Source organism: Otolemur garnettii, unplaced genomic scaffold (genome assembly GCF_000181295.1).
Source record: "Otolemur garnettii isolate 467f Iridium unplaced genomic scaffold, OtoGar3 scaffold00090, whole genome shotgun sequence".
Taxonomy (NCBI): Eukaryota; Metazoa; Chordata; class Mammalia; order Primates; family Galagidae; genus Otolemur; species Otolemur garnettii.
The window spans coordinates 4,204,215-4,218,766 of record NW_003852485.1 but is presented as its reverse complement, the minus strand read 5'-3'; the positions used below and the strand labels follow the sequence as shown (position 1 = coordinate 4,218,766).

Sequence of the window (14,552 nt, the reverse complement as noted above, 5' to 3'; positions counted from 1 at the left end):
TCCTGTGGTTGATGTTAGGGTTAAATGAGGTGATTCTCTGAATTCTTGGTGGACATAAATATTAGATTTTCCTTTTTTTCTTCTTCAAAGGAAATATATTTTTATCCCCAAGACTAACTTTGTCCTCATATTGTTTTTATAAGACTGACTTACTCAGAGGCAACATAGATTGCATAATACTGAATTTTAAAGACAAGTTTCAATGAAATAAAGCATTATATGTTAACTATATATTGTAATTATCCAAGTAACTTTGAAGAGTACTAAATATTTTCTTCCCTGAATTTGTACTATTAAAGAAAATACATTATTACAGTTCTAATTATTTATATTTGTGGAAACTGTCCATATTTAAAAGACTTAACTTTTAATTGTAATTTAAAAACACTAATGTAGGGTGGTGCCTGTAGCTCGGTGGGTAGGGCCTCATCTATATACACTGAGGCTGGCAGGTTCAAACCCAGCCAGGGCCAGCTAAAATCAACAGTGACAACTGCAACCAAAAAGTAGCCAGGCGTTGTGGCGTACACATGTAGTCCCAGCTACTGGGGAGGCTGAGGCAAGAGAATAGCTTAAGCCCAAGAGTTTGAGGTTGCTATGAGCTATGATGTCATAGCACTCTACCAAGGGTGACATGGTGAGAGACACTGTCTCAAAACAAACAAATGAACAAAAACACTAATGTAAAGGCAGAATTTGTGTATTTCTGTGGGGGTTCTTTTTGTTTGTTTTTGAGACAGTCTGACTCTATCATCCTGGGTAGCGTGCAGTGTCACCATTATAGTTTCTAGCAACTTTTGACTCCTGGGCTCAGCCATCCTGTTGCTTCAGCCTCCTAAGTATCTGGGACTACAGGCATGAACATGCCTGGCTAATTTTTTCTGTTTTAGGTAGAGATGGGTTGTTGCTCTTGCTCAGACTCCTCCTACACGCAGAACTCAAGTGATGCTCCTCCTGCCTCAGCCTCCCAGAGTGCTAGGATTTCAGGTGTACAGGTGTGAGCCACTGCACCAGCTAATTTCTGTGATTTAATGCTTCAATTTCTCAGTCGTGTGTGGGGGAAGCATTTCTTTATGCCATCATTTTGGGCCTTCCCTTTCAGGGGTGCATTCCAAGAGAAATTGTTTAAAAGAATGCTAGTGGGATACCCATGAACATGCAGTAATTTTTCCAGGATAGTAATTTGGGTAGCTCTAGATTCTGAAAAAAAATGTGACCCAGAAATAAGGAAAGAAACTGGGGGTTTTCCCTCTGTGTGTGTCTTCCTGTCCTGTAACATATCCTGAAGCTCAGTAACTGCCTTTCAAGCTAAAAATATTATTCTAAATAAATTTTCTTTTACCTCAGAAGCAATGAATGACTTATGCATTAATCATAATTGATCAGTTAATTGGATACTTTTATCATGTATCCAAAAAAAGTTTTATGATTTCCTCATGTTTTTCCACAAAATAAAAGAGAAAAGCAAGTTCTATTATATGGGTCTAGCCTAAACCCAAGAATAATTTTAGATTTTCCTCCATCTGTCGAGCTATTTGAACACATAAATTCCCAAGTGTATTTGATGTTAAATGTGTTAAATCTTATATAATTTGCATTTAGGAACTTTTGCTGTTATAAAAGTTTGTGGCTATTGGACCAAAGGAATTTATATTTCAAGTATGTTACTTTTGCACTTATCATTAGACAAGTATGACAAATGAATTCATTATTTACACATGAAGGTAGAAATTCCCTAGACAAACTGACAAGAGGAAGTAAAATAATTAAGATGAAATTATCTTTTTTCTCATTGGCAAAACCATAAAGTTGGGGTTTTGGCTTATCACTGGCAAGCCAGAGCAGACACAATTTAAAACTCAGAAGCTCTGCTTTCCTGATATCCTATTCAAAGGGCAAAATGGTAAAGCATCTTTGCTTGTTTTACCATATTGCCCTTCAAATAGGACATCTGGCCCTTTAAATAGTGTGTGATTGAGACATATTGTCTGAAATACAGTGGATCTTTGCTAAAACAACCTAAACAGGGAACTCATGGATCTTTGCTAAAATGACTTCAAGCATGCCTTCGATCACTACATATATATAATAAAATAAAATAAGTCATTTTAGCAAAGATCCATGAGTTCCCTGTTTAGGTTATTATTTTAATGCATATTTCAATATTAATACACATATTTTCCTTTTAGGTTCTGAACCTCTTTCTGGCCTTATTATTGAGTTCATTTAGCTCAGACAACCTTGCTGCTACTGATGACGATAATGAAATGAACAATCTCCAGATTGCAGTAGGAAGAATGCAAAAGGGAATCGATTATGTGAAAAATAAGATGCGGGAGTGTTTCCAAAGAGCCTTCTTCAGAAAGCCAAAAGTTATAGAGATCCATGAAGGCAACAAAATAGACAGCTGCATGTCCAACAATACCGGAATTGAAATAAGCAAAGAACTTAACTATCTTAAAGATGGGAATGGAACCACCAGTGGTGTAGGTACTGGAAGCAGTGTTGAAAAATATGTAATTGATGAAAATGATTATATGTCATTCATAAACAACCCCAGCCTCACTGTAACAGTGCCAATTGCTGTTGGGGAGTCCGACTTTGAAAACTTAAATACTGAAGAGTTCAGCAGTGAGTCAGAGCTAGAAGAAAGCAAAGAGGTAAGGATGCTTTTAAAGTTTCTTGTTGTATTTCCTGTAGTAACTATACACTATGGTCATTTGCTATTTTTATGTGTTTATAGGCATTAGTAAAAAGTAACATTGTAAGTCATACATAGTTATCTTGGGAAATCATGAGATACTCTTTAGCTATCTGAATCTCTTTACAGAAATTCCAACTTTCTACAGAAAAATATTATTCTGAACAATTAATGCATTCGTTTTCTTGCTAGTTTAAAAACATAGGGTTAAAAAATGTGGCCTTCAAAAAAATCATATTTAATAGATTCTACTAAACTACTACTGAACTATATTATGTTCTTTTGAAAAATCAATGAACTGTGTTTTATTCATCCCTCTGAAAATGTCACCTCCTTATAGTCCACGATATGTTAGGTTTTGCTATGATCTTCTTAGTGTTTTAATGTGACAGTTGCGTATAGTTTTTGTTAACCTTTGAAAGTCTTGTTCACTATGATAGAGTGTTTCATTTAGGAAAGTGTTTTACATATTAGGAAAGTACAAGTCGTACTGATTACATTTTGCCCAGTCAAGGATGAGCAAGTCCACAAAGTCTTCCAGATTAACTTGAAAATACTAAAGTACTTGGAAAAGCTCCACTTGAGGCCTATAATTAAACTGTAGATGGAAAACCTGCTCTTACTGTCATTACTAGTTGTTTAAATTACAAAAAGAAGGAAAGAAAGAAGGAAGGAAGGAGAAGGAGCTGTTCCTCCTATATGATTAGAATTCATAAGGCTCCATAATGGTAGCTTAATGGCATTAATTTTTCAATTCTGTGCTGTGGAGAACAAGAATGAAATGTTTTACTATTATTTGTGTATGGGATTTTAACATGCTAGTGGGAAGAAAGTCTAGCACGGATGGAATTATAAAAGCTATGATTTAGCCTGAAGGTATACTGTTGATACCATGGGAATCAGACCAGTAATGGCTGATTTTGTGAGCATATCTTGGAACTTTCTTAGTTTAATATGTGTACCAACAACATTTGATCCGAAATCCTTATAATAAGTAGCTGACAATGTTATCACATATAGCTTCCTGATTATTAAGGCACTTCGGATTTGCTGAAATATAATAGTAAAATGGAAAATATCTTGAAAAAGACAAAAAATACACATGAAATGAGGTAGTCAGATTCTTACTCTGAATTCCATTCAAAGTGTGCTGCATGAGTTCAATGGTAATTTATGTTGTTCATTCTGTAAACTTAGAATCACGTCCGATTTTACTTTTTATTACCTGACATAGACTTATTTAAGAAGAAACACCAATTAATTAACAAGCATTTATTGAACACTTTTTGTGAAGCCACTCTACTGGGGACTAGGGGTAAGAAGGAGTTAAAGCAGAGCTCTATTACATAATTTCCCTTCAGGGAAATCTCAGCATCTTTGAGTAGGGTAACACTAACTCATGAAATCATTAGGATGAAATGAAATGATGAAATCATACCACCTGTAGAGTGGTATATTTTACCTGTTGAGAAGGGCAAAAGCAATTGCTAAATGGGAAAGATATTAAAACAGGCCTCAAAGTTTCGGTCATGCATCAATGAACAGAAAACAAGCAACCTACTAAAGGAAAGCCAGAACTGACAGTGAGCTTAGTAGTGAGCGGAGGTAGTGAAACTGATCACATGACCAAGTACTGGTGAAGATAATAGTGGCAAATATATTTGGAAGTGTAAGGTAGTCTCAGACTATAAAGCTTTAAATTAAGGCAAAGAGTTTGGATTTGGCTGTATGGTCAAAAGGACCTATTGTTGCTCTAAAACAGAGGAAGGCAATAGGAAAGTGATGATAAATGTTTTGTGAACATTTATTTGATATCAAAGAGTAAAATAGTTTAGAGTGAAAGATAAGAAAAAGTATCCTGAGGAATATGATAATAATACCCATTTGACAGCAATGAGGTGACAAAATTCTGGTCTATTGGAATAAGCAATGAAAACTGAGATTAACTGGGCATTTGATGAGGCTGTAAAGAATCCCGGAAATTGGAAAAATGGCAATGCCATTGTCTGAAAGTCTTTTTAAAAAGAGTTTTCAAGTTCATGTGGGAAGAGCAGTTCAAGTAGGATATCCTGAAATAGAAGTAGCATTGCTGGGAAACAGAACCGAGCTGAGAGGTCAGGATTTAAAAATGGATTTGATAACACAGATTTCATAATCATCTGATTCCCTGCATATGGAGGAGCTCACCAGAGAAGTAATTGTAAAGTGAAAATAAAGGAAGATGAAGCAATACGTAGCATGAATAGCTTGGGGTCAAGGTGAGGTAAAGCCAAAGAGGTGAAAAAAAAAGAAAGAAAACTTTAGCTGGATTAATTCTATAGGCTGTATCACATCGTGTCTATACAGAGTAAATATCTTAATTTTCTTCTGCCAAACAGATCATTGCCAGAATACTTCAAAAACTTCATCAGATCCACAAACATTTCAAATAACTGCTGAGAAGAATGCTACCTCATTATCATACTTTAAAATGGCTTAAACATTATAAATTTGACGTAATGAGATGTAATTTCTCCCTTATTATCAAATCTTGGAAGATATTTTGTTACCTGAACAAAATTTTCTTTGTGGGTGATTTTTATAACCATCCTGTCCTCTATCAAGCAAATTTTGAAGATATGGAATCAACTACAGAATATAATGAAATTCCTTAAAACGGGCAGCAGATTAATGGGGAGAATCATCAAATTAAATGTAAAATGATACATCTCGTAAATCTAGGATAAAATTTCAAATTGCTTTTCACAGTTATATTAAATTCAGCAATAAATTGTATGTGGATGATTTGGTCAAGTCAGTACCAACCCCCTACACACACAGTAGAGCAATTCTTATATATGCTCACACACGAGATAAAAGTCAGTTTTTTAAAATAAAAGCAAATATCAGTGTGCTCTAATACTATACAGCAGATTTAGATAAATTCTAGCAAAATGCAATTTTGATTGGACATTTCCAAAAACTGCCTGCATTGAACCCTGGTCACATTTCAGGTGCATACGCTATTCTTTTTAAATAACTATCACACACTGAAATACACACAATCAAGTGACATTTCGGTTTGTGTTTCTTCATCACAAGTAGTAAAAGAACACTGAGCTCTGCTTTGGAGAGTACAGAGTATCCTTCCTCTTTGCTGATAAAGTGAGCACTCACGGAAGTTAAACGCACCACAGTTGTATGTTTTTCACTGAAAAAATAAATTGCCTGAAATTTCTGTTTTAAAAGGAAGCAGAAAATTAATCATTAATTTGGGTGGCATTTCAAAACTGTAGCTACTCAATTCCTTCCATTTATTTTCTTAAGAAAGTATCACTGACTAATGCAGCTAAAGAGAAATGATACCTAAAAGGTTTTAGAGACAAAAATAAGAATTTCTATTATTTTCTATTTTATATAATATATAGTATGTGTGTATATTATATCTGAGTATTATAAATCAGTAACATAAGCAGATTAATGTGGAAGCAAATATAAACTTTTGCATGAAAAAATGGAAGAGAATTGAAGGCATGGATTTCAAAATAGTGATATTTTTATCTTGGCAAAACTTGGAATGATACTGATCTTTAAGACGTTCTAATGTAGAATTTTGTCTGCTTTTATAGTTTAAAAGTTCACATCATCATAATTTCCTGAATTTTTTTTATAACTGTAAGTTTTTACAATTGAGTTCTGAAAAGATGATTGGTCTGTCTTCCTAAGTGAAGGATAGAAAATAAATGCTTTTAACAATCATATTTGAACTTGAATTCCAAACACGATCGAGCAATATCATACTATGACCTTCACTGCTTACCATTCTTACTTCTCACAGGGATAAAATCAAGCTGGAGCCATCAAGAATGCAACTCTGGTGTTTTTTAACCAGCCAGAGGCTCGTGCCACCACTTTTACCCAGGTTACCCAAGCAAGTTGTCCATGTACAATCACTTTCTAAATGAATTTTGACTGGCCTGCATGCTACTCAGCTGTTCCTTCCCTGCCGTGGCAAGGACGTGCTAGGCTTGCCCAGCTGCTCTCTGCTAAATCGTGTGACACATCACAGCATGGTCAGGCGAGATGGGCAGTCCCAACATCACATTCAATTCTGCTAATAAGTTTTCTAGTTTAGACTTTCAGTCTTTTAAAATCAATAATTGCTTGCTCTGTAAGATTTATAATATCTATTTTAAAACATGATAGGAATGTTTAAGGTTCAATATAGTCAAGGACTTAGGAGAGCATGCACTTTTTTTATTTCTCTGCTTTTATTTCATTTTAAGACCACACCTTTTGTTCTTGATTCAGCCCTTATATGTAAATTATATTACCAAAATATGCCTTGCAGTGTTTTTTTGTTTTTTTTTTTCTGATAGTTCTACCATTTTCACTTTATTGTTTTCAGATCTGTGAATATAATTTCTAATCTATCCAATTCACATGCTCCATGTGGAAAGATCTGCTTTCATGTTGTGGGGGAAAGGCTTTATAAAAAGAGTAGGGTATTTGTGAGTTTGGGGGATGAAGGGCCATAGTCTGTATGCATTTGGGCACCACATATCTTGGATTTTCACGTAGCGTAGGAAACCTAAGTCAAGTGTCTGAGAAACAGTCGTTAGCACTATAAAGCGATTGAAAAAAAGCATCACGAGATGGAGTAGGAAATGCTCACTGCATCTTCATCATTAAGGAATTGGTCTAGTGTAGCCACTTTTGATTTGAATTTTCACGATCTACATTAATTTCTTCTTAAATATTCTACCCCAAACTGAGCAGGCAAAAATGAGACGTGGAAAGTTTACTATTTTTTGGTATTAATTGTTAATTGTAGCTTTATAAGGAGTAAAGGGCATCTGTCGATATTATTGTAGGTTTACGGATAGAGTGAGCCTTTAGTTTATGCCTCAGCTTTCTCCTGTTGATATCACTGCTTCCTCTAAGCTCAGGCCTAGTGCAGGTTCTGGGAGCCAAAGTGGAAAGTTCATAAATATTGGGCAGTTTTCAAGACTTTCGGTGACAAAGTTTATCTAATTAGAGTTCGGCATGGTGTAAGTTACACATACTCTCTTCTTCCTTAAAGATTATTGAGAATTAGCTGTAGAAGACAAAAAAATTCTGGAATTAAATTATCAATGAAAAATGGAAAACAATATAGTCCCTGATGATTCATACAGTTTTTTTCTTACCACTGACTTTTTTAGTTTTAGGAGTAAAACCTTATTAGCCATTAAAGAAAATCTGATTTGTTTTCCTTCACAAGCAGAACAGGATTACATGGTACCAGCAAATCATGATTTATCTTATGTTGATAACAAAATTCCCTCCTCCAAATCTTTATGGAAAATTTGAAAGTAGATGCTTGACGAAGGTTCCCAGTATGTGCCTTTCTAGACAAAGGACTGTTCTCCACTTTCAGAATCTGGAAAAGCAGTGAGAGAATGGCTCCAGCTTTCAGTTTCTCCATGGCACTGCCAGCGTCTTCCAAATGCTGTTGGTGACATTGAATGCAAGGCAACTCTTTCAGATACACAGACGGGTGTGTGAATAGCCATTTTACACCCATCTTAACCTTTGGAGAACTCTGATGCTTTAGTGTGCCTCTGCTGAGATAAAATCCAATTAAGCTTAGTTCACATGGGGATTTTTGGGTCCCTTCTCAAGCTAAATGGCCTCTTCCTTTGGCCATCTTGATGCCCTTTTACCCTGCTCCTCTTCAACTACAACATAATAATTCACAGTTTCACATACGATGTTTTTATTAAGGCTATTTTAAATAAAAAGAGCACCAGGATGTTGGACATTTAACATATGGTGGTGGTTTATAATTTTAATTAACTGATAAGTGGTCAAAAAAAAACTATTGTTTTAGTCTTGTTCTTCCTGCCTTGGACAAGCAAACAAATGGCCTCGTAGTGTGGCCACCTGCTCTTCAAGTAAAATGTCCTAAGTCAAGATATGGATATGCATAGCCAAAAGATCAGACTAAGGCCCTGACAGTACGTCTGACCAAAAGGCTTTCCCTCTTCCAGCAAGACAAAAATCTATAATTTTTTTTTAAATGGCTAGATTTTAAAGGCAATCTGTAATGGCTGAATCTATTATTTTGCCTCTTGAGTCATATGGCAGTGTGTGAGAGTCAAACATTTGATAGCTGATTGAAAATAAATGAAATGTGAGCGCATTTCAGTGGAAGTAGGCCAGTTGCTAACATTCTCGTCTATCTCTGAAAGATAAATTTCATTATTTAATTGGATAAAAATCCAGAGCCATATTCATCAGATGGGGCCGTGTTACAGGGGAGTGGAAGTGGTCTCCTGGCCTTTTGGGTGCTAATTGTATCACTTCTCACATTGAGGTAACCCATTCTTCTGAGTGGTATTTGTAGTGAACCTCCTTGAAAACTTCAGATTCAGGTACCATGTCTTTGAGAACATGGTTCTTGGATCGGCGTGCAGCTTCCACAGCACTGCGCCGGGCTTCTGCTACAGCCAGGCATGTTATCTGCGGCTGATTTAAGCCTGGAGAATGTTGCATCTTAAAACCTGCTTTCCAGTGTGCATTTGTAGAGCATAAGCCATCATCCCTCTGTAGACTAAGTAATTTCTACAAGGGATGGAAGACTCTTAACTTCTAAGTGCCATAAAATATTAGAAGAATAGGGAGAAAATAGTACAAGAAAACAAGTTTGAACTTGTACTATGCGTTTTTATATGCAAGCTTTCAAATGTCATGCTTATATTCTCAATTATATTTTTCTAACTACTTCAGAACAGTATTAATTTTGGCGAGTTAGCACAGTCATCAAGTTTTTTAATATGGTAAATTTTGTTTCAGGTTGCTTTGCTTTTTTAATATCATTGTAGTATCACAGCTATGGCAATATAAAGAAAGTAAGTTGTTCTTTACATTTATCATTGTTTACTTGCTTTTAAATTAGTTACATGCTTTTACATAAATTTAGAAGCCCTATTGGTCTGTCTATAAGATGTATCACAAACGACACTTTCCTAGAGTACGAATGCCAAAGTGTTGAACTTACTTTTAAAATGTTTAGATTATTTTGATTGTATCAATGTATAGAATTAGTATAAATATATATTATTTAAATGTGTAAAATTTCTAATGCTTAAATAGTTTTACAGGGTGTAAATTAGTGATCTGAAAATAAAGCAGTAAACTTTTTTATCTATCCAGTGACTCACGCAAGCCTATCAGGCAAATGTCCTATGGGTAAGTTGATGTCATTTAATAAGAACACAATTCACATTTTAATTTTTAAGTGTAGGCAAATTCACAACTTTAGAAATATAATATAGTTCATACAATAGTTTCAGAACCTCGTAGAATAAAAGGTATATACTTTCCTATGATAAAATTGTGGCCTATGGAATTGAACAATAACGTAGCACCATTTCTGACAAATAATATTAAATAATGATTAAACTTGATTCTCCATATTGAGATAGTTGTCTTTATGTCAACCTTCATAGGGAAGGAAGCCTCCCATAAAACACTTTTTAGTAAAATGAACACTAGGTTATCTTACCATCTAAGCTTTGGTTCACGAAGGTCTCTGGACTTGAAAACACTTTGCCTATAAGACCCCTTCTGAACATTCCTTGAGATGCTTTCCAAAGCCTACAGTTAAAAAACTGGGACAGGGCAGCACCTGTGGCTCAAAGGAGTAGGGCACTGACCCCATATGCTGGAAGTGGCAGGTTCAAACCCACCCCAGCCAAAAAAAAAAAAAAAAAAAACTTAGACAGTAGTAAAGCATTCTCCATGTAAATGGACTCCACTCCTTGGAGAAGAGCAGAAAGTGGGGAGGATATTTTTTCTTTGTCTGGTTTCAAAAGACCTGTTGTGCCTCATGATGGCAGGAGAAGAGAGTGGAACTAATTGAACACTGTCCCTCTCTACTTGAAGATGCATAACCTCCATGGCTGTTAGAAGATTGAGATTATTTATATGCAGACGTGATAATCACATTCACAAATGGTTTAATCTAAAGACCATATCAATAACAAAAATATATTCAGAGGTCCAAACTTGGTAAACAATTGATCCAATTGTCATTCAGGTTAGTGACTATTATTACTTATACTGTGAAGGATTGTTTTACGCAGTATTTTCATTTAAATATAAGACATCTGCAAAATATACGGCAGATAATTATAGTGTAAAAATTAAACATTTCATAATTATATTAACAGTGGTAAGATGAGAAGTGAAGGGTGAGTATATTTTTAAAGTTTTCCAATGGAAAATTATATGTATGTGTCTGTAGGCATATAGACTTACTACGTTCTTCCTCATTGAATGTCTGCTAATAATTTAGAGAAACACTTTAGAAATATGCTTTTGTCATTAAATATTAATTAAATAATTTCTATACAATAAAAATGTTCATTTTTTAATACAAGTGGATAAACTTCTATCAGGATTAGGATTGAAATACAAATTAAAATGTAGAGGTGAAATTATCTAAATACAAAAATTCTCTGTATAAGAATAATATAAAAATTGCTGCGGATGGGGGCTCACACCTATAATCCTAACACCCAGGGAGGCTGAGGCAGGTGGACTACTTGAGCTCACAAGTTCAAGACCAGCCTGATTAAGAGCAACACCCTGTCTCTAAAAAATAGCCAGGCATTGTGGTAGGCACTTGTAGTCCAGCTACTTAGGAGACTGAGGCAAGAGGATTGCTTGAGCCCAAGAATTTGAGGGTGCTGTGAGCTATGCTGAGCCACAGCACCCTACCAAGGGTGACAAAGTGAGACTCTTTCCCAAAAAAAAAAAAAAATGTATGTGCATATATATATATACATTCAGTCATTTATTCACTCTTCATGAACTCAGTGTAACTATTTTCTATTATCTACTTATGATACACTGGATCTTTTAGTGTGTGTGTGTGTGTGTACCTCATATATTTGTGTGTATATATGTGTGTGTACGTAAATATATACATGTATCTATGGTAGTATTTGGTCAAAGGAAATAAGTATAACAAACTAAATGTTCTATAAAATTGAGTATGGAGAAATAAAGCAAGAGGGGCTTCATGGAGAAGGTGAACCATGACCTGTTTCAGAAGTTATTGAGCTTGGATTAGTCAAGAGGAAGAAGAAACAGGAAACATTTTATAGTTAACCTCCCAATGATTGGGTTTCTTACTAGTGTTATTTATGCAGTGAATGTTATTACTGTCACTTATCAGAGGTCACGGTGTCCAACCCATTAACTACCAGTGAAACTAGAAGGGAAAAGTTAGTTTCTGAGACCAAACAATTATCCAGGATTTTCTTAGTTATACCAGAAGCTGCTACAATTCTACCCAGAAGTATCTTTCATATGTTCTTTTTTCTTAAAGTAATAAAAATATTTTGGCTGGAAGAAGAAGGAAAATCGTAGGAGAAAATGTTTTGGCTTTCTTATCTCTCCAAAATGTAGAGGAATCGAATGGGAAAAACTCTTGTATTGTTACTATCCTAAGAACCATGAGTCACAAAGGATGGCTTAGGTTTTTTCACTTTAGCATACCCCATACTTGAAGGTACAATATAAAATTATATTTTGACTTAAAGTAATTTTTACGATATATTTAATTGGATATGGTAAATGTCACCTTCAAAGTAACATCACAGAAAATATCATCCCGATACTATTATTCTTCAATTAGTTCACCTTATAAATTATTATATTATATTTGTGTTATGATTTTGACACATCAGGAATTTGAAACGAAATTTCCTCAATATGACCGATATGAGGGAGTCATTTAGGTCTTTTTAAAAATAACACGTTGACTCTTTTGAAAGGCCAAAACTGACCCTAACACTTTTAGCTACTAAAGTTAATGGGGGCTTTGAAACCATTAATCTGTCCATGCCCTGTTCTTTCATTCTGAAAACTTTACATCATCCAGTCTGTGCTGTATGTCCTGTCTTTGCTTCAATTTTCATAAAACATTGCACATTCATAATGTCTCCCCAAGTGATCTCAGAGGACTTATTAGATATTTATTCTTATAACATTCAAGTGGCTTCTCTAGCCACGTGGCATGTCACAGTGATTTATTTAAAGGAAAAATCCACAGCCTGATCACATGTTAAATTCACAATGTGCTCCTAATGAAAGTCTATACAGATTATGGACAATGCCATTTAAGGAGAAATTTCCATTTCATTTAAAATTCTTTGGCAAGTATTGAACTCAGTCATGCAGTTCAAGAAAAAAAAAAAGACAGAGAGGGAGAGAGAGATCCATCATTTTTCTGGTAGTAAATTAAGAAGAAAATTATGTAAGGCAGTGAAAAATATAGCTCAAAGTTGAACTATAATGACTGTGACTAATGTTAATGTGCCGCTCTTCCTTTCTAAAATTACAGAAACATGGGCAGTACTTAGAAACAACTGGTAATACGCTTTGCCTCCTAAAAATTTCCATCTGAAGAGGTGGAAATTACAAGCTGATTTGATGCATTTTCATTAATACAATGATTCGTAGATGTTAGCATACTGCCCTTATCAAACTCTTTTTGCTTTATCCTGAGTATTAATGTATAAGATTATTTTCATAAACAAAATAGAGATCATAAAACAAGTTAATCAGTGTAATGCATCCTTTCCAAAATACCCACAATGAACGCTATCTAACCTTTCTTGTCTGAATCAGCTCGGTAGCCACATGAATGGTAGGACTTTAATTATATTCAATTATTCATCAAAATGGTATCATATTTTATCATTTTTCACACTATGAGTGTTTCCCAATTAAGTGAGTAAAAGGGGAGAAAAATTACATCTTTGAAATGGGATTCTGTTTCCAGAAATTAAATGCAACCAGCTCATCGGAAGGCAGCACAGTTGATGTTGCTCCACCCAGAGAAGGTGAACAGGCTGAAATCGAACCCGAGGAAGATCTTAAACCAGAAGCTTGTTTTACTGAAGGTAAAAAGTTCTAAGGTGGTTAGATGTGATCTCCCATAGTTCTTTACAGAGACCGAATATAGCTCGTGTAAGGAAAATATTTAAAACAGATGGTGAAGGCTGGTGTATCATCTTTGTTTTGCTCTTTTCTTTTGAAAGCTGATCTATCTCTATTCCTGGATTATACTACCACAGTGACTGTGCCTGGACAATTAAGATGATGTGACATGTCTTTTTTTCTTTTCATCCGCCAGAATGTGAGGAAGCTGACCCTAGGAGATGCATGGCATTCTGGAATGTCATGTCATTGATATTGCAATCCCTTCAGAACTCACTGGCCATGGTGTAATTTGATTTAGAGATGCTGCAGTAATTACATTCATCCCTTACAATTTCAAATGTGGTTAACGTGTGCAGTGGCCAGAGCTGTTGTGAGACGTAGCTGTGTCGCAAGGAGAGCAACAGTCATTCAGACAGTGGCCAGCACTGTCTTGCTCACCAATCAGTGAATACTTATGAATTCGATGTGATTGTATTTAATCTAATCACTAGTAGTTCAGAGTCAGAGCAGGAGAGTGGATGGAAGTTAGAAATAAGATGGGAGCTTGGAGGGAGAGGAAAAGGAATGAGAGGCCTTGACTGACAGGATGAGTCACGGGTGTGCCTAAGAAAAGCACTGAGGCTGAAAATAAATTAGCTCGGGAAACTGACAGCGCCTGATACCTGGGGAGACAGCAGGAGTGTGCATGGAAAGGGAGTACAAATCCAAGATCACCTCAAAATATGAATAAACCACACAAATACATAGTTGGGCCCAAACCCGAGGGATGTACCTGGACCCCGTTTCCATCAATGGCCTTGAGGTAATGAGATCCTTCCTGGTATTGAGAGAGGAAACTATAACTAAACCTCTGTGAAGTATCTCCTTGACTTGT

The 14,552-nt window shown here is 35.4% G+C and overlaps 1 protein-coding gene across 1 annotated transcript in view; it reads left to right on the top strand.

Annotated features, from left to right (window-relative positions):
* Positions 1-14,552, top strand: part of SCN3A (sodium voltage-gated channel alpha subunit 3) — an 82,591-nt gene that overhangs the window by 44,130 nt on the left and 23,909 nt on the right. Inside the window, exons 16-17 of the mRNA XM_023516360.1 lie at positions 2,190-2,660; positions 13,518-13,638. Coding sequence (XP_023372128.1) covers positions 2,190-2,660; positions 13,518-13,638 — 592 coding nt within the window. The remainder of the gene's footprint in view (positions 1-2,189; positions 2,661-13,517; positions 13,639-14,552) is intronic.